This window comes from Neodiprion lecontei, chromosome 5 (genome assembly GCF_021901455.1).
Source record: "Neodiprion lecontei isolate iyNeoLeco1 chromosome 5, iyNeoLeco1.1, whole genome shotgun sequence".
Lineage (NCBI taxonomy): Eukaryota > Metazoa > Arthropoda > Insecta > Hymenoptera > Diprionidae > Neodiprion > Neodiprion lecontei.
Genome location: NC_060264.1, coordinates 30,334,057 through 30,361,673, shown reverse-complemented (window position 1 = coordinate 30,361,673; position 27,617 = coordinate 30,334,057). Strand labels below are relative to the sequence as shown.

Below are 27,617 nucleotides of genomic sequence, written 5' to 3'. Positions count from 1 at the left end.
AATTTGTGTTGGAAAAAAAACTAATCGACAACAGGTGACTGGGTGTGATCTAACTCTTTGGTCTAAATATTCGTTCATCCAAGCATGAGAACGTGGATAACGTGGAAGCTAGCGTGTCTTCGGTGGATTAGTATGGCAGCGGTTGAAATACGAGGATTACGAAGATGGCTGCGAGTGTTTAAAAATAGTCGTGTCCTACCTGAAAACTTTTTGGCAAAGACAGGCTGCACGAGTTTTTGAACTAAATTAGTAATCGGAGGTACACAACGTTCGCTTACGGAATAATATGGCTTCGAAATTAACCGCATCTCAGGCGTTGGGCACAGATGGTACTGATTTTTTACACAGACAACGAATCGCCGCACAGTATCAATTCAGGTAAATAGTAAAATAAATAAATAACCATCCATATCAAGCTCTTCAGTATCATTTCTAATATCTATCAGTCGCCCTTATATTCCCACGCGTATAATTATGTATTGAAATAACCCCTCCCATTCATATTTTACCAGATACAACTTCTAACAATCTGTTGAATTTCTTTCATTTATTTGTCAGTAGAATTAGAACGTATTTTCTGTCATCAAATCTCTATCTGTGTGTCTCGCACTTTCTTCATTGCCGTCGCATCGTTCACGTATGGTTTTAACCATAGATTAATACAGATAAGTTTGGTTTTAACCTCATATTCATCAACGATATATTCCGATTTTATGAAGTCAGCTGTTTACACAGATTTATATCATTTTTGTTCCTTCCGTTTTTTTTTACTGATTCAAGCTTCTGTTAAGTTTTCAGAACTATAACTACCTCTTCTATTTCACTAACAAAAAATACACAATAACTTACATTAACGCTTGGTCATTCAATTATGTCATAATCATTTGCAATGTTAATAAGGCACAAGATGAAAAAATATTAAAAAATGAATAAGTATAAGAATTTAACTTTTTCAGCGCCATGAATAAGTCCAGATTAAAGTATTGTATATTTTTTCACTATTTACTATTTTTTGTAATGCTGGCGAAATTATCCGCTGACATACTTGATCACTTGGATATATTTGTGTTGGAAATTGAAGAGCTACAAATACCACAGGTAACAATAGCAACAATATTATAAATGACTCATTATCATCTCATTAATTTGCTGATTTACCTTTTTTGTATCTAAAACCAGTGGTAAACCTTTTTTTAGTCCGGGTGTGCATTTCATTACCGTTTTTAGTTCGAATCTTTAACTTGCATCATTTTAATCAGGGTTACTGAAAATTAGTTACAAGTTATCTCATATCTCTTTGAGTTTTTTTTATGTTTAAAATGGTTTAGCCTCACGTTAACATGTTGAAATTGGTATGAGAACTATGACCATTTCTATTGAGCTCGTAGTAATTCAAACGAAGGGTTGACCCAGTGACTGGAATCAATGTGTCGATAATGAAATAAATTCTTTTCACCTGTTATATCCTATACTATGTAAAAACCGGAAATTCTTGAATTTCAGCCGCTCTGGTGGGAATACATATGGTGCGGAAGCTTATTACTTTCATTTTTAGCTTTATCTGCAATACGCTACAATAGAATTAAGACAATACAGAGGTATATGTTTGGAATTGTGGTACTTGGTTATGGTCCACTCATCTATGGTGTAGTATACTATTTCAAAGATGTCTGGACTTATTTGACTACAAACGACAAAGAAAATATACAAATTTGGCAGGTAAGCCGTACTTTCGTTTTTAAAATACGATGCATTAGAATTAATGATGATGAAAGTAAATTCAAGCTATAGGTTTGAGAACTAAAAAAGATTAAAAAATATTAACTAATTTTACCAAATATCACTTGTTAGCTTAACTCGTTTATTTATTAATTTAATTTGTTACAGGGAATGCCATATGGGTTACTATGGTATGCATTTCTGCTTCTTGCCTCTCAAGTACATTTCTTTTCGTTATACTTCTCCTGGAATCTCCAGTCAGCTTGGAAAGCTCGTGGATCGAAAAAAACTGAGTAAAGATATGTTCAAGGAGTTCCAGTAAGAACGAGAAAAAGGGAGAGTGAAAGATTCGGCAAAGGGAAGAGCGGCGATGAGAAAAAGAAGACAATTATATCAGAATTATACATATGCATGTACATAATTACAAAGAGTTTTCTTTTTTCCGACTATACAGATTCCAACTGAATGTTCATACATAAATACATAAATTGGAAATATTCATTTACGGATATTAAATTATTTTATTTAAGGTCCTGCTGCGGAAATACAATGTATTTCGTACTTTCTCACTTATGTCTTGTGTTTTCATAACTGATGTACTTGCTTCGTGAGAATACAGGAAACAGTACAAAATTACGGGAAAACACAAATATGTTTCCAAAATTAGTTCAATCTTTTGGGTCATCAAGTACGGAAGATTGTGGGTTTGGTCGCCTCATTGCAGCCTACTCAACATACGGCTAATAGTGAATGTTGCAGTAGTGCAGGCGTTTCCCTCATTTATTCAGCCGACGCCTAACTGTCAAATGTAGAGGCTATGTTACATTGTCACGATTGGTACAGTTGTGGTACAGTTTGATGATATTCTTTGGTTTCATCTACTGCGTATATTAGTTTTACTGTCTAGATTGACTGGTGAATATCGAAAATTCGAGGATTTTTCCAAACCGTACAGTTGAACAAATCTATTTCTTATCAAGCGAATAGGGGTTGTTCAAAATGACAGAATACAGCGTGGTAACCTCAGACTTCGTTAACCTAAACATCACCAATTCGGGGCAACAAACTTGCTGTGTCGAAAGGAGATTTCAAAAGGGAATCACTCTCGATGATTTTAAGGTTTGTAACCGGTAGACCGATGTTGAAATTTTCTTAAAATAGTTGAGCAAAGTTAGGCAAATAACAGTAAAAGAGTAATCATAATCCAATGTCTCTTTTTTAACTCATATTTAGCTGCCAGAATGTTATTGACAACTGACTCTTGTTTCAGGGTAAACTCGAACTCCTTACAGGAGGTAATTCAGCCACCATGAAATTAGAGGTGTACGATAAAAATGACAAACTGATCTGCAAACCTGATCAGGGTGACCGCTTGTTGGGATCTTATCCGATCGATGATGGAATGAGAGTTCATGTAAGATAAAAACTTCATGTAGAATTCTTTTTTCTGTCATGTAAAACAGTCGGCTTGTTTTTTCTTTATCAAATTCTCTACCGAATATTTCATTGGCTGATAAAAATCTGAGATAAAGTAAAAGAGAAAAAACTTGTCCATCTGCTTCTATTTATTGATTTATTATTTCTTTATATCGAATCGTTGTCAAAATATTTTCTCGCTCTGAACAGGTGATAGATAACTGCATTCGACCTGACGATGAAACTGCACAGGTGGATAAATTCGAACTGTCTGAATCGGAGTATGCCAAACGATCCGGTAATTCATACATCTGATGCATGTATAAAAACTCAGGCTTCCAACAGTAAAAACTGGCCAAATGCTACTTTTCCACTAATCATTACTTGGGCATTAAAGAATAATTTTTGAATTTCATGCTTCAATAAATAATCATAATGACAGCAGAAATTTTTTTTTCAGACACAGTGAAAGCATTCCTAGAGAGAAACAAGTTGGGTAAATATAATGAGGAAGAAACTAAGAGAAGGGAAGAAGAGAAACGTCGAGAAGAGGAGGCAGATGAAGCCGCTGCCAGAGCTTGCAAGGTCGGCGATCGTTGCGAAACTCAAGTACCAAATCAACCGAGACGTAGAGGAACGGTCATGTATGTTGGTAAGTAATGATGAGCAACGATTGCCCAATTGCACAATATTTTGCCTCCATTGTATCTTTTATGTTCATTTGCACTGGGTTGATAATTTTTGAATAATTCTTTGCAGGTAAAACCGAATTCAAGTCTGGTTGGTGGATTGGTGTCAAATATGATGAGCCATTGGGAAAAAATGATGGATCGTAAGTCACTTTGGTAGTTGGTCATTTTAATGTTGTTTTCTAAATAGTTAATATTCATTCAAGATTATTTGTATTTCTAGCGTCCAAGGAAAAAGGTATTTCGATTGCCTGCCGAATTACGGTGGTTTTTTGAAGCCTGCACATATCAAGGTGGGAGACTATCCGGAGGAAGATTTCAACTTGGACGAGGAACTTTAAAACATTATAACTAATCGTAATCAGCATTTGTGGAAATGGAAGCTTTATTTACAATCAATTCGTAAATCGTCTCACAATACAACTTATCATTAAATTGTTATTGTATAAACACAACCTTGTTTAATGTTTATACATTCACTAATATTTTCTTCGCTTAATGATGTCAGGCCTCCAATTAATCGGATGACTTTCTTCGGACTGTAAAAAATCATTCGCACATTTAATTAATCACGGAAGTGATTATTAACGATTACAATAAATAATCAATGGTGAAACGAAACAGAAATTCCAGACATAGATTACTGTGATACCATTTGGTCGTTGCATTAAATTATGTTTAAGTTTACGATTTGTTGTTACAACAGAAAATAAAAGTAATATGAATAGGAAACAATCATGGTAAATAAGTTCATGCGACACTTAATATAAATTACTAAACGCACCGCTGTGTCGTCTTCCTTGTAGACTTTTATCGTCTTGTCGGCTTCGGTAGTTATCATACGTGTCCCCGACATGTCGAATGTAATACTAAAAACGCCTGCTTCGCTATCCATTGAACCAGGTTGAACTGGGGCTTGAAGTCTCTGGAAGTTGTAGCTATAAAAATAAATCATTTGCTACAATTATTTCAGTCCATTGATTAACCATAAAAATTATATTACTAACTAAAACGAGGTGCCGGATACAGAATAATTATTAGGATTATTTGAAAAAAAAAAAAAATTCAAAGTTTCAACAGATGAATATCTAAGATTTGAAATCTCACCCGGTCCTCCAATCCCATAACTGCATGGAACCATTGTCAGCACCAGATACAAGTACACCATCCGCGTTAACGGCCAGGCAATTGACAATTGCATTATGACCAGACAAGTTTTGGATGAATTTTCCTTCTGGGCATTTCCATTGTTTGATATTATCGGGTGAGGCTGACGCGAACATGTATCTAGAATATCCGAAAAGATCAAATAAATGCGGGAAACTGGGCAACATAAATCGAGATTGAGATGCAAGATTAGATAAAATTAAGATACGCACAACGCCGGATGAAACACAACAGATCGAACGCTCTTTTTATGATTTGTTAAAGTTGCTCTAGATTTTCCGGCAGCTAAGTCCCACAGTCTGATTGTACAGTCGTGGCTACCAGTTATGACCTTAAAAATTCAAATACATTTAGATGCAAGCCCCATTTATAAAATCGGTTACTGTGGACATCATTCGTTCACCTGAGGTTCTGCTGCCTGACATATCACACTAGCTACTGTATTTGTATGCCCAGCCAGCGTGTGAACGTTCGCTTTCGTTCGCATATCCCAAACGCGAGCGGTCGAATCTCTGCCTGCTGTGACTAGTACATCAATATTTGGATGCAGAGCCATGGAATAAACTGCTGACAAGTGACCATGGTAGTGTCTTATAACCTAGGAAATGCAGTTTAATATTCTTATCTTATTGGTCACATAGTATTTTTAGCTTCGATGTCATTTTCATATTTTGGGTACTTTTAGACTTGTCTATCTTTTTTCTTTTACTTTTCTGTATTGACACTTTTAGGTATTATTGATAATTCCAAGTTCTTACAGCGCTGTACTATATATTTACCTTGTTGTATTCTAGATCCCAGCATTTGACTTGACGATCTTCGCCACATGAGAATAGATACGGGTGTCTATGAGACACGGCAAGACCACGTACGCTACTGATATGTCCGGTTAAAGATACTTTCAACTTTCCGCTAGCAAGATCCCAAATCTGTAAAAATGTTGCATTTTTCATTAATGCTGTACTAGTCGATGTTTTAATGACATTGAAAATGTAGTTAAAAATCTTGTGAGAAATTTTTAACAAAAATGATGTAAATGCTCAGGACGAAATTAAATAAAATCTTATAAATTAACAACTAAGGAATAGATGCCCTTGTACCTTGATAACTCTGTCAGCTGATCCTGTAGCGAACCAGTCGTTGCCAGGTTCGATAGCACAGCACCGTACCCAACCAAGATGGCCACTTATTACTCTATACAATTTCCAAGGAGCATGCCAGCGTGGTTTTGCTATTGCTGGGGTCTTTTTTGGTGGGAGATTCATGACAGTTGACGAAGTGCTGTTGGTATTAGTGGGCATTGATGAGCTCAAACTGACTGAGTGGCCCATTCCACCACCGTAAGGTACCATCGCAGATGAATTGTTACCTCCATTGAAGGTATCATCTGGGCAAGATAAAAGCGACATCGTATGAATGATGAATTCGCCAGATAGTTTCGATTTATTTTGTTCAGTTAAATTAAACAAAGACCGTGACGACTAACTTACCACCAGGTGGGGGAGGGTCCGAATTGTGATCATGATTAGATTTTAGGTGATTGTTTCTTCTAACTCGATCTAAGACTGGCGAGTAAGAGTCTTTAGATTTGATGGCTTTTTTCAGCAATTCCCTGTTAACAAAAAGAGACGTTTATTATTAAGACGGTTTTTGCACATCAGAATGTGTTGCATTATGTATATGTGTTTAATGAGTTCACAATTGGGGCTACATTATGAGTATGGTACTTACGTTGAAGGATCAACCGGAGGAAGGGTTCCTTGATTTGACAAAAACATATCATGTGTTCTCTTAAGAGAACGAAACACCAGGGTATGTACCGAGTGTCGTTGCACGTCCTGCCAAACATGAGAAAAGAATGGTGAATTAAGACTGAAGTGACAGTAATAATGACGTGGTACATGCTACATAAAACGATGCGATGAGATTTTGGTCCACAAGGTAGTTGACGACTTATTGTAGATCAATAATTACCATAGCTATTGAAACAGTCACTGGCGACAAAAGCAGTCGGTCACGATAATCGCTATACAAGTGTCGGTTGTATTAGTTTAACACAAACAATATTTTTTGATACATTTGCTGATGATCATGTGAATAACGTTGAGAAATTAAGAAACAAAATTGAAAAATGTATCTGACGAAAGCCAATCAAAACAGACAGAAAATATAACCAAAAAACGAACACCGCTTGTTTTCTGAACAACCATGGGACCTAATAGTTCAAGATTACGGCTTAAACCTACGCTAGAGTGCTGCGACAGGCGGTTAAGACAGCGACCATTTTCGCAGGCTTTTCGCTGTAGGAGGCGCTATCGACAACACTCTGCTTGTGCGCTACACTACTAGTATCAAGCATATGGTAGGTATCAAGTCACAAATCGCTCTTCAAATCCTATTGGATTTTTCCACTGAAATATGCCCAATTCAAGAATATACTTGAATAAATTCTTCGGTGCACTACGGACACATAATTTCAGAGGAGGAACCGACGGCGCGCAGTCCCAACACGCTGCGAGCAACGGATCAGAAGTTACAGGCAGAAAACCAGAACCTGAGTTTTTCACATTTTTCAGCTGGTGATCTTTTCGTCGTCATTCGTCTGCTGTTGGTCCTACGCTGTTTTCGCTGCGTTTTCTAAGTTTCTGGGAGTCCAATTAGTCAAGAAAAGGTCATGCAAATCGAATCTGAGACCAAAAATTTTTCGGCCCAAAAATAAGTAAGGCTAACCCCTTTGTATTTTTGGTGAAAATTTTCGCGATTTTGAAAAGTGCTGGAATAAACTCTTTCGTGCACTTTTCTGACGTAGTTTTGCGAGAGAAATCGATTGGGCGCAGTCCCAATACGCTGCGAGCAACGGATCAGAAGTTACAGGCAGAAAACCAGAACCTGAGTTTTTCACATTTTTCAGCTGGTGATCTTTTCGTCGTCATCTCTCTCCCGTTGATCCTACGCTGTTTTCGCTGCGTTTTCTAAGTTTCTGGGAGTCCAATTAGTCAAGAAAAGGTCATGCAAATCGAATCTGAGACCAAAAATTTTTCGGCCCAAAAATAAGTAAGCCTAACCCCTTTGTATTTTTGGTGAAAATTTTCGCGATTTTGAAAAGTGCTGGAATAAATTCTTTCGTGCACTTTTCTGACGTAGTTTTGCGAGAGAAATCGATTGGGCGCAGTCCCAATACGCTGCGAGAAACGGATCAAAAGTTACAGGCAGAAAACCAGAACCTGAGTTTTTCACATTTTTCGACTGATGCTTTTTCCATCGTCATTCGTCTCCCGTTGATCCCACGCTCTTTTAGCTGCGTTTTCTGAGTTCCTGGGAGTCTAATCAGTCGAGAATAGGTCATGCAAATCGAATCAAAGACCAAAAATTTTTCGGCCCAAAAATAAGTAAGGCTAACCCCTTTGTATTTTTGGTGAAAAATTTCGCGATTTCGAAAAGAGCTGGAATAAATTCTTCCGTGCATATTTTCGACGTAATTTTGCGGGAGAAATCGATTGGGCGCAGTCCCAATACGCTGCGAGCAACGGATTAAAAGTTACAGGCAGAAAACCAGAACCTGAGTTTTTCACATTTTTCAACTGCTGCTTTTTCCATCGTCATTCGTCTGCTGTTGGTCCTACGCTGTTTTCGCTGCGTTTTCTAAGTTCCTGGGAGTCTAATTAATCAAAAAAAGATCATGCAAATCGAATCTGAGACCAAAAATTTTTCGGCCCAAAAATAAGTAAGGCTAACCTCTTTGTATTTTTGGTGAAAATTTTCGCGATTTTGAAAAGTGCTGGAATAAATTCTTTCGTGCACTTTTCTGACGTAGTTTTGCGAGAGAAATCGATTGGGTGCAGTCCCAATACGCTGCGAGCAACGGATCAGAAGTTACAGGCAGAAAACCAGAACCTGAGTTTTTCACATTTTTCAGCTGGTGATCTTTTCGTCGTCATCTCTCTCCCGTTGATCCTACGCTGTTTTCGCTGCGTTTTCTGAGTTCCTGGGAGTCTAATTAATCAAAAAAAGATCATGCAAATCGAATCTGAGACCAAAAATTTTTCGGCCCAAAAATAAGTAAGGCTAACCCCTTTGTATTTTTGGTGAAAATTTTCGCGATTTTGAAAAGTGCTGGAATAAATTCTTTCGTGCACTTTTCTGACGTAGTTTTGCGAGAGAAATCGATTGGGCGCAGTCCCAATACGCTGCGAGAAACGGATCAAAAGTTACAGGCAGAAAACCAGAACCTGAGTTTTTCACATTTTTCGACTGATGCTTTTTCCATCGTCATTCGTCTCCCGTTGATCCCACGCTCTTTTAGCTGCGTTTTCTGAGTTCCTGGGAGTCTAATCAGTCGAGAATAGGTCATGCAAATCGAATCAAAGACCAAAAATTTTTCGGCCCAAAAATAAGTAAGGCTAACCCCTTTGTATTTTTGGTGAAAAATTTCGCGATTTCGAAAAGAGCTGGAATAAATTCTTCCGTGCATATTTTCGACGTAATTTTGCGGGAGAAATCGATTGGGCGCAGTCCCAATACGCTGCGAGCAACGGATTAAAAGTTACAGGCAGAAAACCAGAACCTGAGTTTTTCACATTTTTCAACTGCTGCTTTTTCCATCGTCATTCGTCTGCTGTTGGTCCTACGCTGTTTTCGCTGCGTTTTCTAAGTTCCTGGGAGTCTAATTAATCAAAAAAAGATCATGCAAATCGAATCTGAGACCAAAAATTTTTCGGCCCAAAAATAAGTAAGGCTAACCTCTTTGTATTTTTGGTGAAAATTTTCGCGATTTTGAAAAGTGCTGGAATAAATTCTTTCGTGCACTTTTCTGACGTAGTTTTGCGAGAGAAATCGATTGGGTGCAGTCCCAATACGCTGCGAGCAACGGATCAGAAGTTACAGGCAGAAAACCAGAACCTGAGTTTTTCACATTTTTCAGCTGGTGATCTTTTCGTCGTCATCTCTCTCCCGTTGATCCTACGCTGTTTTCGCTGCGTTTTCTGAGTTCCTGGGAGTCTAATTAATCAAAAAAAGATCATGCAAATCGAATCTGAGACCAAAAATTTTTCGGCCCAAAAATAAGTAAGGCTAACCCCTTTGTATTTTTGGTGAAAATTTTCGCGATTTTGAAAAGTGCTGGAATAAATTCTTTCGTGCACTTTTCTGACGTAGTTTTGCGAGAGAAATCGATTGGGCGCAGTCCCAATACGCTGCGAGAAACGGATCAAAAGTTACAGGCAGAAAACCAGAACCTGAGTTTTTCACATTTTTCGACTGATGCTTTTTCCATCGTCATTCGTCTCCCGTTGATCCCACGCTCTTTTAGCTGCGTTTTCTGAGTTCCTGGGAGTCTAATCAGTCGAGAATAGGTCATGCAAATCGAATCAAAGACCAAAAATTTTTCGGCCCAAAAATAAGTAAGGCTAACCCCTTTGTATTTTTGGTGAAAAATTTCGCGATTTTGAAAAGTGCTGGAATAAATTCTTGGCTGCACTATATCGACGTAATTGTCTTTGACGGAGTATGAAAAATGACGGAATCGATTCATTCGAGACCTCTATAATATCGAGGTCATTTTACAAAGGAAAAGGATTGCGTATATATGTCTACATTAGGTGTGATTAACGCATCGAATCTTACAGCCGAAAACTGATAAAAAATTTTGCACCTCTTCGCCTGTGCTGTTGCACTGTTTTCCTCCGTCGATAAAAAGTCTTTTCATCGTTACGACTACGTTACGACTTGGTACTGTATAACCTCAATGCTGCATGCCTGTATCGAGAGACATGGCGAGCACGAAGGATTTTTTTCTCACGATTTCTGAACGGGTATTGAGCAACTGGACCGCTCTAAACGTATGTAATTAAATTCACCAGCATCTCGCTGTCGTTCTATTGTTAATCACAATAATTATCTCCTTTCAACATCATAACCTCCCTTCGCCCGGAACAAGTTGCCTTCTACAAAGCATTTCTGTAGAGTATCATTAATCAGTTCCGAATAGTTTCATACAAAGCAGCAATACAAAACCTGTAATTAAATTGACTTCAATCCTCCGGACTTGTTTTGTAGAGATAATCGATACTGCTAAGCCACGTATGTATGAACAACAATTTCTCTAAATAATAATAATTCAAATTCTTTTTGCAGCTTGCTGTTGAGCATGGAATGGGAAGTAGAGATAGGGCTGAAGATTTCCCGGCATACATTACAGAAGTCTTATACATGAATGGTTAGTCTCCATTGCTTACGTATGTAAATATTGCACTTCTCACATAATCTTCTATATAATCTGACTTCACGTTGCTCATATAACCGATTTCAGTTGTGGAAATAAAGTATAAGATACTTTTTATTTTATTTTTTTCAGCTATACAAAACGTTCAGACTATTTACTTTTGAATGTTCTAATGTGAATATTTTGCTTCCAACTCATTTATGATAATTTCATACGTGCGATAATTTGTATCTTACATGTCGAATCTAAATTTGCAGAGGGACTAGATACTGATGATATAGCTGCGGAAATAGAAGAATATATGGACGAGGCTTTCCAGACAGAGTTGCAAGATGATAGCGCAGCAGATGTTGCCAAAGTATTGTTGAGATTTCATAAATATTGTATGGATGGAGATGAAGCCACAGCGGTAACGGAGATGGCGAAATTGCCCCCACTTCAGCCATGGATAATGGGCAGGAAACCCGCCAAGGAAACTTTAGCGCAACCTAAACTTCTGGAAGGAGTAAGAGATGAGATGAAAAATGACGAAGCAGTTGAGAAAATGGATGCTGAGGAGAATGAAGACAATGGATGGACAGAGGTGAAGACTAGAAGACAGAAATGAAACTGTGAGTTGACGAATTACCTACAATTATTTATATTAAAATGCGTGGGGGTATAATAAAACATCGTAATGAACAATAGAATCATTCTTTTATTCGATTAAAAACTCGTTTATATTTAAAAACATTTACATTCTATGCAGTCTTAATTTAATCCTGTTGTTCTACGTCAATACTTTGGCCTGAAAAAATAAACATTTTTGTCGCCATGGAAGTTAAAATAATAAGTAATATACCGAGAAAAGTAGGAGAATGATTGCTCCAATTTGTTGAGACACGAAACATCACTAGCTTTTACCAGTGATTTTTTATTTTCATTAAAATGTATAAGGACCGCTTACTTTTATTGTTCATGGAAATTTGCTGTGGTGTCGTGACAATCTCAGCATCCTTTTCAATCTTCAACTCATTTGGTCCGAATAGGCTAAGTATCACAGGTAAGAAGAAGAGACCGTGAAAGAGTCCGAATACCACAAGACATGTAAAGAGCTGAAAAAATTATGGAAAAATATATCAGTATGTAATAGTGTTTAGCTATTCTCTTTCAAAGTCACGAAAATTTGATCATACCTTGAAAAACGTACTGAATAAATACGCTTCGCTAGCACCCAGAAGCACGAATGCTAGGAACGTACTGAGGCCACCGTTGAACACAGCGGGTCCCATTACACTTAGCGTTGCCACAGCTCGCTCTGACAGAAAAAGAAATGAAAAACAAATAAATTATGTGTTCATCGAAATTGCAGATAATAACGTACATTTGCAAAGTGATCCGAAACTTTACGAAATGTCCCGAGTATAACGAACCGTTTTTCGTTCCTTTCATCCTGGTAAATTCCATCCCAATGTGGGCTGCATAATCCACTGCCAAACCAGCACAAAGTAGGACCATTATGCTGGACGATATTTCAATCGTTAGCCCCAGGTAGTACATGGAACCCAATAAATCGACAAGTGTGAATAAAACGCAGCAAATTACCCAGAATGAAGCTTCCAAGTCTTGAAGCAAAATTATCGTTACAAGCCCAACGGCTAGAATTTCCAGACCCAAATTTCTGATTAGTTCTTCGCCGATGATCTGAAACAGCATTGTTTTTAAATAGTTTTTACTCAAATTAAGTGAAAGGTAAATTGGAAGTGTTCTTCATGCGATTACCTTGTTTGCTGTCCACGATACATAATCTGGAGAGAATACTGCTACATGCTCGTTACCCGTTGAGAAATTTATTGATTCTACAGTCTCTCTGATTAATTCCATCGCGCGAATTTGATCCGACGTTGTATTTATTAACACGTGCTGTATTTGAATCTGTGATGTCTGAAAACGAGCGTTCGTCGTCAAATGATGTATGGAATATTCTAGATTCTCGTGTGAAATCGTAATATTCTCAACTAGATGACTACATTGACTGGTAATGGAAATTTAAGTAGTATTGAAGAACCAAAACCTAAATTTACCGTAATGTTGTATTCGTTGATTGGTATTCTGCTAAATTTGATGTCTTTTATGTAAGCTTGACCCTCTTTCGTGAGCAGCAAGTACTCTGTCAAGTAACTGTGATATTCGTCGTTGTCTTCGGGGTCTGAGAAACACAGAAATAAATAAAACATAGGGCTTAACATTTCAACCTAACAGTCTACATGATAGTGTCAGTCTTGCCAGAAGCCTAACATGTGAATATAAATTAAATTTTGAAACTATACAATAACTCTATTTATCAGGAGGGTATAACTGTGAAAACTTGATTCTGCTGGGAAGAATATTGACCTAGACTTCGTGCTTGCAACCACTTATCGAAGGCGATGAACCAGCAATCGACGGTTTGGTTATTAACGTAGGGGTTTGCCTTCAAAGCTTCGGTGAAGTTGACCAAGGCCTGGTGGTCCCGATAGTAGTCAACATCGCCGAGATAAATACCGGCCCGTTTACCATACTTGGGAAAATACTCCTTCAGCTTATTGTTGTACAGTATGGGATACGAGTCCTGATTTAAGTACCAAGTGGGGTCGAAGTTCTGCTCAAGCTGACAGATGCCCCATACGTTCGACCCGAGGATGAAAGTGGTCACAGCTAGGATTGCTATTTTGACGGGAGTCTTCGTAACGAATGGTCCTAAAAATTTCTCGAATATAGTCTGCTGGATGTTTTTCTGGCTGCACCCGTTCGGCTTCCATTCGGGAGTCGGGCGACAACAGCATCCGTCCCTCTGGAGCTGAAGCCGCCTCTCATCGTACACCAAACAGCTAACGAAAAAGGTGATCTCAAATATGTAGAGGAAGAGAATACCCATCGTTGCGAACATGCAGAACGATTCCAAGAACGGCATCACCGTTGTTACTCCGATTGCAAATGCCACAATGTTCGTAACCGACGTCACAGTTATCGACATTCCCGATTGCTGCAAGGCCCGAGCTATCCGTTCCGTTAGATCCGACGGCTTTTCGACCTTGGATATGTTCTCAAGGCTCTGCATAATTACGAACATGTCGTCCACTCCGATACCGAGTAGCAAAAACGGCAGGATAGGATGTATCGGACCGTAGAAGTATCCCATGTAGTAGCAAATTCCGTAGGCCGAAAGGATCGCTTGTCCTATGACCGACACCCCGACTATGGAGAGGTAAATCCTCTGCTGAACAATGTTGCACCTTCCGATCATCAGGATTATGTAAATGACGATCAACGAGAGGCCGCAGAAAAGGACGGTCATATTGCTGTTCAAGACCTGATGAAGAAAGTCGGTGAAACTTCTCGTCGCTACCGCGTAGATCGCCATTCCATCAGGCAAGGTGCGGTTCGAGTAGAGCACCTTCTTAATGAACTCCAATTCCCAATCCGGTGAACGAGGATGCGATTTTTTTAATAAGAAATTTAGGATCGTCGCTTTTGCCCCAACCACGTATCCCCTTGCGTCGTATTTCACTCCGGATAACAGAAGAGAAATATCCAACAGCATGTTGTTGTTGTTTCTGAAAGAGATGAAAATATTGACTTCTTTTCATTTTCAACAATACGTCTGGGTATTGGAAGACCCCATGAAATGTTTCGTTTCTTTCCAACAATAACTCACTGGTCGCTTAGGGCCGCCGTAACATCGGCAAGTATTGAGTCTCTGTTAGCGTTTTGAAAGTTCGTCCTTTCTTCAGGCCTCCATACCTTTAATAACGATTGATATAAGCAATCGTGTTTTATCGAGGTATTCAAATTCGCCATTATTTCAGCAGTGAATTCCGTTTCACCAAGATCCACTGTTCCTTCTTCGTCTTCAAACCACGTCAAGTATCTGTGGACACGAGTCGAATCACCAAATTACTTCGATTTAAAAATGAGAAAAAACTCTACTCCCAGAGCATCTTACCCCGCGCAAACGTCATTCCAAGTGTCATTGTCGACCACGATGCTTTTAACGGACTCCTCTATCTCGTACAGCTGTAAAATGAATGTATAATACATGAGACGTGTGAACTGAAGCATTATCGTTGTCGAATATCTTCTGGCTTTCGCGTCTTTCGTTTCTAATATAGTGTGCAAAAGAAAGACTATGGAAGATACAAAGATTTTCTCCTCAATGATTCTCTCAATTCGGAACACATATAGTTACATTCTACCTCTCTGTTTCATTTCAAATATCTCTGCGGGATAATCTTAATCACTTACAGCTTGCAAAACTTCTGAATCTAGCACGTTTGGAGCAGTAACTATAATACTTTCGTATCTGAGATCGTCTCTGAAGTGTTCCTTGACCCAGGCAGCGTCGGCCCTGACAATCGAATCCAGGGGCATGAAGAGCTCAACATCGTCCACTTCTTCCGCCCAGAAAAGAAATCCTGGACCACACACCGCGCTTATGCAGAACGATATTATTAACCAAAGCCATGGCCGCGTGGCTATGCTCACCCCTATACTGAAAAAACATTTTAATCGCTGCTATGAAGTTTGAAGGTGTAACGTTTTAGACGTTCGGTGATGAGTAACTAAAATCGTTTCAATAAACCTTATGTAATATATGCCGTACACAAAAAGCATCGAATATTACGTTATAAGTAGAGTCTAATCAGCAAAGAACCAGCTAAAGTTCTTCATATATTTAATTTTCAACAAGTTTGGTAAAATATAATTGTGTCTTGATTATATATTTGTTATCGCTATTAACAGCAAGAAATTGGCAACCGTTTTTATAGATGTAATCGTCTCAAGCCAACATTGACGTGATATCTTTAAACGGATCACGTACTTCTTTATAACTTAAGTACGTATGAATTGTGCTCAATTAAATACGAAGATGTCATCAAGCACATGCAGTCTTCCTTGCATTGTCTATTGACGATAACAGACGTTCGGATACCGTAGCTTAAAATGCAATCTGACAAATCGATGACCTGCAGTAGTTCTATAACAATCGTAACAAGTAATGATTGTAACTTGTTTGGCGATTTAGCACGCTATCGTTTTATGGCTATTGGAGATGAATGGAAGTAATTACGTAGTAACTGCTTCAATTTTCACTGTCAAAGATTGAAGCTGGTGGTAGAATGTCAGGAGTTTTGATTACATCTATTAATTAAAGCGTGCTAGACTCGGTCGCGTCTAAAATTATGCATTGGCGCGAACGTCAACTGAGAACGTGGACACACATTATGCACTTTATATAGTAGAACAGGTCCTGTGTCATATGTGATCACCCTATCTTAGTCTTCGTGATTTCGTTGTAACGGACGAACTATGCGCGGATTCATGATCATTTGAAAATCCTTGTTTCGATCATTCCAGTCCTCTAAATCAATGTAAGGTAATTGACCACCTCATTCATCCCGTTGACAATCGAAAGGGTTAGGATGAATCATACCTTCATGCCGGTTAAACCGAAATCGAACTTACCGATAGAATATCTTGTCGGTATTGAAATGAATCTTGCGTAGGAAAGCCTTGCACCTTTCCCAGAAGCTTTTCGAACGACCGCTTCGTCCAGGTTCCATCTTAAGTTGGGCGTTTTTCACTTTATATTCAAACGATTACTATTACTGGCGTTTCACGATGTTGTTACACTTCCAAGCATCGCTCGTTCTACTCGCTCGCTCGTTCTACATCAGTACGTGACGCGGCAGACGACAAATGTAATATGAAACAATTACGAGCCTTCCATGCCCGGCTCACTTGACAAGAGGCGCCTTGGGTCTAACTATCATCATCATCGACCAATGAAACTGGGGACGATGATTCGAGCTCTTTTATTGGCCGTTGAACTGTCGCGAAGTGAAGAAAAAAGGTAACAGTAAATACCTTTTAAATAAATAAATGATACAGCACACAAAACTATCATCTTCTCAATTACTGATTACATCGTCAACATCTTTGTGCGCTCCTCATTTTCACCGTATCATCGGTACTGAGAGAGAGTATACCTGGACCACCTTTCGCACGAGAGCTGACACGTAAGAAGAATAACCCTTGGGGCGTTATCGGGACCTGCCCCATGGAAGGAAAAGTACATTGGCATATCTTAGGAATACAACGCGTGGCCTGCGTCAGCCAAAAACTGCCAAGACAGTATAGATTTAGATACGTATATGAATGTAAATACATGTATTGCCAATTTTGTTATGCCTGGCCCACTTTTGGATACTATGCCACTCTGGTTGCGTCTAATATCTATGCTAACTTCACCTTTAGACCCTCTTCTTTACTTCGTCTTCTCCTTCTTTGGTTTGACGGCTGATGTTTAATTGCAAGACGATTCCGGAACTGTTGGTAGGTGTGTTTCAAATCACGGACTATATGTTTAGTTTTTCACGAATTTGACCCGCACCTCGTCCAATTTGAATATATATCAGCTAAAACTTTCTCCTAAACCGCGAACACTGTAAGTAAAATCTTGATCGTCATGCTTTTCACGAAACTTGGCAATGATATGATTTCCACATACTTATGCCCAGATAATCACGCATGTGTCTTTAACGAAAAAATCGCGGATTTATGTAGTCCCACATTTGCAGATTAATTGATTAATCGACGATTTCGATTAATCGTTTTCCAATTATCGATTAATCGACGGTTTCGATTAATCGTTTTTTCAATTAATCGCTAATCGGAACTGCCTCATAATAATTCCGTGGGTCAGTAGGTACATGAATCGAAAACGTCGATTAATCGATTAATCGGTAAAACGATTAATCGAAAAACTCAATTAATCGAATAAAACTAGTAGCGATAATTGTAGTAAGTTTACTGGCTTATTGTTAACATGTGAAGTATAATATCACGTCGTAATATATGCCAGCAAATATATTACTGCGATATTTGCTTCAGTGGCATCTTAGGGCGTTCTGCCTCCAAGATTCTGTTCCAGTTTTGACGGTAAACTTGGCCTTGAGTGGAAATTTGCCACTCTTGGTCTTGAGCCCGTGCCTCGTTTCGAACACCTCACGATGCTCCAAGAATTCTGCTAAAGGTCTTCGGAAGCAGAACGGGTCAAATAATAATTAATGAATCACTGGTAGATGTCGGGATACTTTCACTCGTAGACTTACACGCTTGTTTTTCGCCAGCATTAATCGTTTCACGGCTGTATATAAAGAGGCCACCCTTTTAAATTGCATGCGTGAAATTTCTGTGCACATAAAATAGCTAATGCATAAAACAGCAGAAATTTCGTCACATAGCTTAAAAAATTTTTAACGTCAATTAGGTGAACTTGTCCAGTATGCAAATTATGTTATGTGCATGGACATTTACCTTGAAATCCCCCCAAGTTTCTCAGCGTCGAGTAATGAGTAACACGTAACTGTACTTTCGATGTAACTAATTGTACGGATATTTTGTTATTCCGATAACGCGGCATCTATTGAATATATTTCTAATAAACCAGTCTAAACAAACATACTTAAAATATACCTAATTCCCGGATATTTGAAGAACTTGTGCTAGATTTCTCTCTGGAATCTTTGGAAACTTCTCAGCGTTCGAATGATGGAAAGAGAAAAAAAAATTCTAAAACCTATGTACAATGATCTTTTTCTTCTTCTCCTTCTTCTTCTTTCTTTTACGACTTCACGTCATAATTTCATGGTCATGCTAATTTTTTTTTACACTGCTCTCATATTCGATTTGACCGATGATAATCGATGAACCATGGTTCAAAAAGCCATGCGTTATGCCATGAGAAAAAGAAAAATACATAGGTAAAACTTTTTGTAACTTTTAGTTGCTACAAATTAGTAATTCCCTGGAGCGTTCCAATGTATTTATCGAATTGATACTAAACCGGGTTAATAACCTTCACCAAAAGTTTTAATACACGTGTGAGTTGTGGCACAGTTTAAACGAGATGCCGCCTTTCAAAATTGTGTCAAAAAACAAAAACTTTTTTTTCTGATTCGTTACGGCCTGATTTATATTTTATATTATTACAACGCTTGTTGATTGATAGACGATCACTAATTCGCAAATTTAAAATAAGGGGGTGAAAAATTATTCAACATTAATTGTTAATACCTGGCAAAAAAAATTTTCATGGAAAGCTCTAATTGGTGAATTCTTCGGCAATTGTTTGGACAGTATCGCAAATTAATACAGCATATTTACAAAACAGAAATTCTTCACTTTCCCGTTTACGAGCAATATCCTATCCGTATATAATCATTAAAACCTGCGAAAAAAGTAATTATACTTTCTAAACAATCGGTTGTACTACACCGTACGTGGAGTTGGTTTTTAACTTGACTCGCGTCAGATGATAGAAAAAAAAGCTCAAAGAAATCGCGAGAATTTGGAAGTTTAGCAGTCAACTATTTAGGCGAGGAATTTGTTAGAGAATCGCTCCCTACGATGTATTATACTTCCTCCCACGGATGTAATGACATTAAAGTAATTTTACCCAGACGCAATGTATACATCACAATTCCTGCTGCACGCGACTTGCTTTAATGGAAGTCAATTCCAACGAAGAAGGTCTCATAATGAACCAAATTTGAGTACTTTACCAGGGTTAGTTAACAATTTAACCTTTGCTCTATTCAGACTTAATTCCCGACGTGTTCGTGCCGCACTCACACTTCATTCGTAATTCAGACACGCCTGCAAATCACACTGTGCCGACATTCAGAGCCTGAGTCTAGACAGTGTGGACGAAAAGATTGATAAGAGTTCCGGTCGCCTATTCTTGGTAGATACATAATTGTCAGAATTTTTTTGTGACGGCACTGAACAACGTTGAATGAAATTCGGTTGAATGTATAATTAATGGGGAATTTTCGCGAATGACATTATAGTGGCGACGATTGCAGTAATCTGGGACAGTAATAACAATAATAAAGTAAACGAGAAGAAGAAGAAGAAGAATAAATAGACGAACCAAAACCACCGTCACAAGTGGGACATAATTCTTATTTCTAGAGCCATCACGCATACATCCACTTTAGAATTCTTTAACAGACTCGACAATGTTTGTCAAAGTACAATTTACGGTAAGAACCATTCGCAGACACAGCGGACACTCACAGACACAGTGCGTATTCATATCCTGGTCTAACGGCGGCTTTACTTTCCTCAATGAGCATAGATACACCTTGGAATCTTGGTTCAAGGTGGGGCTAACCGCGCCACTATCGTACCTCGGACCTAAGTGCCACTAGCACCACAATAAATTCCTGTCAAACGTTTGATCAAGATAGATGTACTGGTTTCAGTAGTCTTAGTACCATTTGAGGCAACACTCGTTGCGTGTAATCTGAGGTTATGGTCATGAATGGTACCGACGTGCCTGGATCTACGTAAACACTGATCTTCATATAGCAAAGCGTATCAACTATTAATAACTACCGAGCTAAAACTTGCTCAAAGACGTATTTTAACCATGAATCAAGTAAGGGCGGGTAGTTATTCCGAAACTGTTGTTCATAAGTTGGTCAATTCTACGGACGATGACCTCCTGCTGGGCCCCAATCGTCATGCTTTATCGTTGTGTCTGCATGAACGCATCGGCGGTGGACTTACGAAGCCTTCCATTTAGTCTTCTTTTCTTTAAATCCTGTTCGTACTCTTTCAATGTGTGGGGTGGCATTCCCTCCTTCCTTTCTTCTCTTAGCCCAATCTTGGTGAGCTGAGTACAAAGAAAGTGTTCCTCCGTGCTTATTACTGCCGCCGATGAACGGATGGTTACCTTCTACCATACACGCACGGTTTGGAAAGAAGAGTAGCCAGTTATACAAGTATGGTTCTTGTCTCTCCGTTTCGAGGCTCTTTTTCGGCGGGCCAATACCCACGTCCATCAACAACTGTTTGAAGGTCAACGAGAAACCTGTCAGTGACCACTGAGACGTGGTCCCACGTTTGGATCTGGCACTTTAAGGTGGGATCCACTACTTTGGACGTAGTCTAGCAATTGGTATTACTAGACGTTGCAGATGCAATAATGTTTTATCGTCACTCTGTCATTCCTCTAATTATATGCGAAAACAATTAATTCTCACCGTCTGTGTGATTCGACGATCCAATTGAAGACTCTTCAGTATTCATCTGTCTGATCTGTCTAATTCATCTTTTTTGGTACGATAGATCTCGGTGACGAACTGGCCCGTTACCCTGTCCATTTTTATCCTGGACGTTGCGTTTAGTGGGCGGACTGGTCGTTGAACGATCCCATATCCTGGTGTTTGGTAGATTCTTGTAATGTGGAAATTTTTTTATATAAATAAGATACGAACCGAAGTATACCTTTACGATAAATCGTAATTTCTTTTACTGGATTCGAACAAAATGCTAGTTAATGTTGCGATAAAATTTCTTGGTTCGTCGTTACATCCCTGGACCAGACCGTTTGGAGTCTAGACTCCCCCTCTATTGCTGACCACTGAGTCGAAGGTGTACAACAACGCATTTAAAACCATGGCAGTGTAAACGTATAAGATGGATAAATTAAAGTGTATTTGTATATGTAGGTAAAATGTGGCTCTATATGTATATCGTCAAGGTGTAGGTTGACTGAGCATCTTCTGGAGGGAATCCACAAACTCCTTTCTCGCTGTGAGACGAGCTCAGTGTCTTCGAATCCTTTAAACCGGCCGGACTCGACGGATGAGTAGTTCCGCGTCGCGCGGTTTAAATTCATATATTCGCGGGTGATTTTTTCAATTTTATTTCATTCCTTTCCCAATTCTGTTTTTATCACCCGTTGTAGCGTCCGTTTCACTTCACTTTCTTCATACGCCAAATCACACCGCATGATTCGATGATTCACGTGCATGGTCGACTACCAGGATCCAATTAGTTGTAAGTACGCGATTCCTCGCAATAGAAATGATTTACCTTTTTCCGCATCACGTGATTATCCATACATCAAGTATCTCATGTTCCTATTTTTTAAAAAAATTTATTATATATGATATAAATATTCGCACATGTTCTATTGTTACTGTAAAAGTTGGACAACGGGGTTTCTCGTAAGTGTAAGAACCGTTTTCAATCCGAGAGCCATGTATAGAATATAAATGAGTTTAGATGAAAATCTAATTTCGAATTAATGGTCAATACTGGATTTTCCGGTTCACAAGGTTCAGAAGGAAATATTCATTAATGTAACGGTAAAGACCATGAATAAATTTGCAAAAGGCATATCATACTTTGTGCGCAAAATGTATACCTCATCAACAAACTTAAAGATAGATAACGCGTTATTACGAATGCACGCATTCACGGTTGATCACTCTAGCGTGAAGATATTCATGTATATTCAAAACTTATCATCCGCTTGCTTCGTCGTATCAACTACCTTGCAAACAGATCAGCAGCAATTGGCTTGCAAATGCATGACCATTTAGTAACAAATATTTATAATATACTATATACATATAGATGTGTGTGTAACAACAATAATGATAATAATGTATGTAAGTGGAATCATTTGAATTCCGGATATAATTTATTCGGCCGCCGACCGCAAAAATATATCCACCCGACTTACAATTAGATGCCGCGAATGCAAGTTCTTTCAGAAAATGTAAACTTTTAATTTCAGAAAAGACTGTTTTATCCTCCTAAAAACTTGTACATTAAAATACATATACATACATGTGCTTAGCTGTAAGGTGATCGTTTTGTATAATGAAATTAACGGTTTTAGAAAGCCTTTTACTATGCGGACGTTATTGCCGGACATTCGATATCTCTTACTGTGACACACCTCGAACTGCTTAAACAACCCGTGAACGTGAATTGTCAGAGAATGTCTTGATGCTGTTCTTTTTTTTCATTCCAGCTGTATTTTTTTTTTTACCTTCTTTCGTTCCTTTTTTCCCTTCCCGGTATGGGTACTACTTTCTCTCGACCAGCGATACGAGTCGGCTGGTAACATTTCGTTTATTTTTCGAGGTCGAATCACCCGCACCGATTTCCTCTTTATAAATTTACACCACACAGAAGAAATTGGCATTGTACAGGATACAGGAGCAACGATTGAGAAGGATATCGAGTTTGAAAGCAACAGTTGATTCTCGTTTTCATACTTTATATCTCTCTTCTCTTTCCTTTTCTTTAGACATTCTTTCTCCTTTTAATCGCTTTGCGCTCCTGTTGGAGGTTTATAAGGTTCGCTTCATAAACGAGTTAGGCAAATTTAGAATTAAAAATAGAAGTAAAACAATGAAATAAAACTCAAAAGACTCGAATCTGAAACGAGTATGTATTACGTAATACACGAGATGCCATAGATCATTTCCTTATACATACATATATTATGCAAACATTGAATCCTAGCACTATTGCGTAATTGTAAAACATGTTTAGCGAGGTTTTGGTTCCCATGATATAAACATAATGAACATCGTAAAATTTATTCTTAGACTTCTAACGATGAAACGAATGACAAAGTTTAAGCAAATTCAATAAATTTCCATACATGTATAATGTGCGTGACAAGAAACCGGCGATCGGAAACGTTCTATCGCATGACTCCATCTCGTGTATTTCGGTCGTTTGCCTTGATATTTGCATTATAGTGTCGTCATGATAGCAGTTTTATTTTTTCAACTAATGACGTACGGAAACAATTTATTACAGCGTACATGAATCGGTGTAATAACCCATCATTTGCATCGATCACTAGAGATGTATATACCGCCAAAAGCCAATCACCACCACCTGTAACACGAATTAATCATTCGCTGTATAAGTACAATTTTACCGAATAACTTACCGTTATGGTATATTTAACTTGCGAATTATTTCATTTGTTTATTTCCAACTATTTGGTACATGTTTTTAATTTATACACTGACTTTTATCACTACGGTCCATAAATCTTCAAGTCTGCAGGCAAGCTATCATTTCCCATTGAAGTATAATACAAATTTATTAGTAATTCCGATTTTAGGTTAATCACCCATAACTTGTACTCCATACGGTGTTTATTCGGCAATTGTGGTACACTCTAACGGAATACTTTTATTTTTGTTGTGTTTGCAGAACCATGCGGGTATCCGTAATTCCTCTCTTTTTAATAACGATCCAGGCAGCCTGGGGTCAGTTGAACTTTGATGGTAATCCTTTGACCGAGGACACGATTTACACGGCCGAAGAGTCGCAGTTGGCAGAGAATGCGGCTAAGGGGCGTTCCCTGGAAATCTCGGATACGGAGACAGATTCGTATTTGCTTGCTGCAAAAAGCCTCCAAGCCGAACGGGCCCAGAACAAATACCAAGCTAACGGTGATAGGTCTGTAAGCCCGGGGCCCCCCCGGCTTTCAACGAGAAACGAAATATCATCGGCGGTGAGCTCCTCCGCGAACTCCTACAAGACCATCACGGATGAAGACCTCAAGTCGCCAGTGTCAGCACCCGCATCATATCCTGCGGAGAAAACGCATACCTGGAACCAGGCCTACCCGGAGAATGCGGAAACCGCGCATCAGCCGGAATTTCCCGAGCAGTCAGATGCGGCCCTGGCGATGTTCCTGAACTCGAAAACACCCGAGGAGTCCAAGGTGGCCCTCGAAGAGTACCTGGGTGGGGCCCAAAAGCCGAGTGACTTGTCGGCCCATCACCAGCCCCACATATCGGACATAGTACTGCCTCAGCGAGAAGACTTGAGTCGCGGAAACGAGCAAGTTAACCTAGCGGGCCAGCCGGAACTCCAGTACCCTCAGTATGCACAGCCGGAATACGCGAACCCACAAATAAAACCAGCCCAAATGCCGTTTGCGGCGGATCGGGTGATCGGCCATAACGCAAACTGGGTTAATCGACCGGTCCAAGGTATGGTCGAAAAGGGTCCGGCGGTTCTTAGAGGCCCACCGGTCCCCTACAGGAGGCGGAATTTCGTTGTGAGGCCGCCGTACGTGGGCGGCATTTATCGCGCTCAGTCCAGAGTGGGGCCTCCAGGATTTCCGCCCGGAGGCTACGGCCACGAAGCTCCGGAAATAATTTACACCAAGCCACCCGGCTACCATAAACGGTATTACTCTAAGGCTCCGAATCCGTACGAAGACGCAAGCGCTTGGTTTCCGGACGCCAATCATCCTCCGCCGGATCTTAACGTTTATCACTCACAGTTATATGCCCAGTCCTACGATCCGTACTACTACAACTACATTGCCAAGTACGGAAAGATCAAGCCTCATCTATACGGGAAGTACCACGAACACCAAAAGGAAAGCTTCTTCTCCGAACTATTCAAAAGTTTCAAAAAACACGGGATGAAACACGTTATGCACCCCATGTTTCTTCTCGGTCTTGGGATACCCATGGTCACTCTTATGCTCTCCGCACTCGTCGGCAAACGGTCGTTTGCTCGCTCGATTTCCGTCGACGCCGACGGTGGCCGCATCACTGACGAAGACATCGACGAGTGGATTGACAAACTTCGTAAAGCTCTTGACTGCTACTCGGGATCAGCCTCCGAAACTGAGAAGAAGACTGCATGCTCGGTCTTCGATTAGTGCGATGCCGATTGTTGTGTGTTCTTGGTTGGTACAGAGGGTACAGGAAGCATTGTATCTAGTTGGTTCCTTCGACGCACGAAATCGGCTGGAAAGTGATCAAACCTCGCATCAATTTATACGTATTCAATTGACTGAATAGAGGCGTTGGTCTTGAACTACGCAAACGCATATGAACGGGGAAATACTATGTACAATCACGACGTGCACGCGGAGAAACATTGGGGTGGACATAGGAGTATCTGTTCATGTATCGTTTCTTGATTTCTTTTTGTAAATGATTTGTTAGAAAGAGAAGATAGACAAACGAATCACGAAACAATGAATCTTATCGCGCGTTTGAATTCTTAGATAGTTTCCCTTCAATTATCATAGAATCGTTCAAACACTACATGGATTCGTATCAATTACGATGACGATAAATTTATTTTACCTTCTATAAGGGGTCAAAAATGATCTCAGTCTTGAACATTGTATACGCCGTTTAAACATTTCCTAGTCTCCTGACAGGCCGTGACTAAGTCGATTTCACGCTCACAATCAGACATGCCCGGGTTCCTGAAGTAAGAAGCGAAGAAAATCCCATTTGCATTTCACGATCATATCGTGCTCTCATCACAAACTGAAGTTTTGCACTAATAAATGTGTTAGAAACTCACGTTAACGACAAAATGGAATTCAGTAACGGATGCAATGGAGTAGGGATGTTTACTTCACGACTATGAAATATGCAGTGTGCCACCCAATAGTCAGATTACCAAAAACATGAGCACTCACGGCTATTCCAGTTACTACAGAATTGAAATACGTCCGTACCATCGTTCTTCGAACACTCACACGATCTTGAATTGCGAATGAAATATTTTCATCTTTGACGTCAAGGTGCCGCGCATTCTATAAGGTGTGCATGCCCTTAACGGGCACACATCGAGTTTTACTTACTTGGCAAAAAATGACTCGAGTTCTGCCGGCGTGGAAATTCTTGCGAACTTCAGTGGCGGTTGATAATTATGTCCCAGAATCGCAGATTAATTATATGTAGTGATTTAACGACATAGTAACATTTTTAGTCATGCGGCCTGGTTAGACCGCTGTAACGTATATGTAGTCATCTTTTGCGGTCAGTAACTTTAGGCTTTCGAAGCCAATAATCACGTGTTGCGATTTCTTCGAAACAGTACAATTTTTTATCGAATACTCTTTTTCATTTCCATTTAGCGCAGTATATTAATTCGTTAGACACGATATGCAGTTACCTTGAAACTATGTAAGATAACGTTTATTGAATGAGAATTTATCGGCAAAATTGCAAGTGTATCGCATAATCGCAAACGTTATCAGTTTCAAGAGATTCACGACGCACTTGCAATTTTAATATTTACTTTTTAGATACTAAAATCGGTAGACTACATTCTATAATATGATATGGCAGTGCATTATTAGTACCTAATGATTAAAATACGACGTTGGTACTTAAATGCGATTAACTTCTAACTCCGTTGTATTTATTCTATTTAATCTATATGAAGTATGAATGGATGTGTATATATTTATAATACGTTTAAATATATATAAGTGTTCTTTTAACCCGAAATGTTATTACCGAATAACTTGGAAGATACGCATAAACAATGAATAATTCCTCCAGGGTTAGATCGGGTAAAATAATGGAAAAGTATGAGTGTAATACTAAATGCGTTTTATATATTTAAATAAAGAATGTGCTAGATATACCCGCCTGATTTTTTAATTAAATTGCATCCTTCTCTTCTAGATCAGTTGTGTGCTATAAAGGATTTCGGCGACGAAGAAGCTACAAAGCTAGGGTTTTACACATGTTCAAATATCGTGAAATTAATCATTCGAATGATTG

At 39.1% G+C, this 27,617-nt stretch overlaps 6 protein-coding genes across 8 annotated transcripts; 4 read left to right on the top strand and 2 right to left on the bottom strand.

Annotated features, from left to right (window-relative positions):
- The first annotated feature begins 196 nt into the window (after nucleotides 1-196).
- On the top strand, nucleotides 197-2,089 carry LOC107228086 (protein jagunal). The gene is made up of 4 exons (XM_015669440.2): nucleotides 197-378; nucleotides 957-1,098; nucleotides 1,504-1,719; nucleotides 1,888-2,089. The coding sequence occupies exons 1-4, from the start codon at nucleotides 287-289 to the stop codon at nucleotides 2,014-2,016; spliced, it is 579 nt and encodes a 192-aa protein (XP_015524926.1). The 5' UTR covers nucleotides 197-286; the 3' UTR covers nucleotides 2,017-2,089.
- A 321-nt stretch (nucleotides 2,090-2,410) lies between these two features.
- LOC107228116 (tubulin-folding cofactor B) lies at nucleotides 2,411-4,445 on the top strand. Its single transcript, XM_015669485.2, has 6 exons — nucleotides 2,411-2,838; nucleotides 2,990-3,133; nucleotides 3,346-3,433; nucleotides 3,596-3,787; nucleotides 3,895-3,967; nucleotides 4,048-4,445. Exons 1-6 carry the CDS (start codon nucleotides 2,719-2,721, stop codon nucleotides 4,163-4,165), a joined length of 735 nt encoding a protein of 244 aa, XP_015524971.1. The 5' UTR covers nucleotides 2,411-2,718; the 3' UTR covers nucleotides 4,166-4,445.
- LOC107228115 (pleiotropic regulator 1) lies at nucleotides 4,109-7,214 on the bottom strand. 2 transcript variants are annotated; one of them, XM_015669484.2, is made up of 10 exons: nucleotides 6,966-7,214; nucleotides 6,723-6,829; nucleotides 6,482-6,603; nucleotides 6,092-6,378; nucleotides 5,771-5,920; nucleotides 5,395-5,589; nucleotides 5,204-5,322; nucleotides 4,932-5,111; nucleotides 4,609-4,762; nucleotides 4,109-4,363 (listed from the first exon to the last, which is right to left on the bottom strand). In XM_015669484.2, exons 1-10 carry the CDS (start codon nucleotides 6,966-6,968, stop codon nucleotides 4,304-4,306), a joined length of 1,377 nt encoding a protein of 458 aa, XP_015524970.2. In that variant the 5' UTR covers nucleotides 6,969-7,214; the 3' UTR covers nucleotides 4,109-4,303. The 2 variants fall into 2 exon arrangements, with proteins under 2 accessions (XP_015524970.2, XP_015524969.2); XM_015669483.2 differs by having other exon boundaries at nucleotides 4,192-4,762.
- A 3,472-nt stretch (nucleotides 7,215-10,686) lies between these two features.
- On the top strand, nucleotides 10,687-11,895 carry LOC107221683. The gene is made up of 3 exons (XM_015660763.2): nucleotides 10,687-10,828; nucleotides 11,124-11,205; nucleotides 11,469-11,895. The coding sequence occupies exons 1-3, from the start codon at nucleotides 10,742-10,744 to the stop codon at nucleotides 11,816-11,818; spliced, it is 519 nt and encodes a 172-aa protein (XP_015516249.1). The 5' UTR covers nucleotides 10,687-10,741; the 3' UTR covers nucleotides 11,819-11,895.
- On the top strand, nucleotides 11,684-27,477 carry LOC107221682. Of its 2 annotated transcripts, none has more exons than XM_015660761.2 (2): nucleotides 11,684-11,822; nucleotides 24,274-27,477. In XM_015660761.2, exons 1-2 carry the CDS (start codon nucleotides 11,815-11,817, stop codon nucleotides 25,742-25,744), a joined length of 1,479 nt encoding a protein of 492 aa, XP_015516247.2. In that variant the 5' UTR covers nucleotides 11,684-11,814; the 3' UTR covers nucleotides 25,745-27,477. The 2 variants fall into 2 exon arrangements, with proteins under 2 accessions (XP_015516247.2, XP_015516248.2); XM_015660762.2 differs by lacking the exon at nucleotides 11,684-11,822 and adding an exon at nucleotides 21,848-22,083.
- Nucleotides 11,891-17,056, bottom strand: LOC107221681 (patched domain-containing protein 3). Its single transcript, XM_046740046.1, has 11 exons — nucleotides 16,696-17,056; nucleotides 15,475-15,721; nucleotides 15,176-15,246; nucleotides 14,888-15,100; nucleotides 13,591-14,786; nucleotides 13,275-13,399; nucleotides 12,973-13,134; nucleotides 12,624-12,894; nucleotides 12,387-12,508; nucleotides 12,158-12,305; nucleotides 11,891-11,998 (listed from the first exon to the last, which is right to left on the bottom strand). Exons 1-11 carry the CDS (start codon nucleotides 16,791-16,793, stop codon nucleotides 11,967-11,969), a joined length of 2,685 nt encoding a protein of 894 aa, XP_046596002.1. The 5' UTR covers nucleotides 16,794-17,056; the 3' UTR covers nucleotides 11,891-11,966.
- Nucleotides 27,478-27,617: the final 140 nt, after the last annotated feature.

Excerpts from the sequence above, each read along its gene's own strand:
- LOC107228115 (XM_015669483.2), bottom strand. Across the intron at positions 5,323-5,394 it reads GTCAGGCAGCAGAACCTCAG|GTCATAACTGGTAGCCACGA; the intron begins GTGAACGAATGA and ends TGAATTTTTAAG. Across the intron at positions 4,763-4,931 it reads TTATGGGATTGGAGGACCGG|CTACAACTTCCAGAGACTTC; the intron begins GTGAGATTTCAA and ends TTATTTTTATAG.
- LOC107221683 (XM_015660763.2), top strand. The coding sequence starts at position 10,742 with ATGCCTGTATCGAGAGACATGGCGAGCACGAAGGATTTTTTTCTCACG. Across the intron at positions 10,829-11,123 it reads GCAACTGGACCGCTCTAAAC|CTTGCTGTTGAGCATGGAAT; the intron begins GTATGTAATTAA and ends TTCTTTTTGCAG. Across the intron at positions 11,206-11,468 it reads AGAAGTCTTATACATGAATG|AGGGACTAGATACTGATGAT; the intron begins GTTAGTCTCCAT and ends CTAAATTTGCAG.
- LOC107221681 (XM_046740046.1), bottom strand. The coding sequence starts at position 16,793 with ATGGAACCTGGACGAAGCGGTCGTTCGAAAAGCTTCTGGGAAAGGTGC. Across the intron at positions 15,101-15,175 it reads TGGAATGACGTTTGCGCGGG|ATACTTGACGTGGTTTGAAG; the intron begins GTAAGATGCTCT and ends TCGTGTCCACAG. Across the intron at positions 13,135-13,274 it reads TCAACGAATACAACATTACG|ACATCACAGATTCAAATACA; the intron begins GTAAATTTAGGT and ends GCTCGTTTTCAG.
- LOC107228086 (XM_015669440.2), top strand. The coding sequence starts at position 287 with ATGGCTTCGAAATTAACCGCATCTCAGGCGTTGGGCACAGATGGTACT. Across the intron at positions 379-956 it reads GCCGCACAGTATCAATTCAG|CGCCATGAATAAGTCCAGAT; the intron begins GTAAATAGTAAA and ends TAACTTTTTCAG. Across the intron at positions 1,720-1,887 it reads AAAATATACAAATTTGGCAG|GGAATGCCATATGGGTTACT; the intron begins GTAAGCCGTACT and ends AATTTGTTACAG.
- LOC107228116 (XM_015669485.2), top strand. The coding sequence starts at position 2,719 with ATGACAGAATACAGCGTGGTAACCTCAGACTTCGTTAACCTAAACATC. Across the intron at positions 2,839-2,989 it reads TCACTCTCGATGATTTTAAG|GGTAAACTCGAACTCCTTAC; the intron begins GTTTGTAACCGG and ends CTCTTGTTTCAG. Across the intron at positions 3,968-4,047 it reads TTGGGAAAAAATGATGGATC|CGTCCAAGGAAAAAGGTATT; the intron begins GTAAGTCACTTT and ends TTGTATTTCTAG.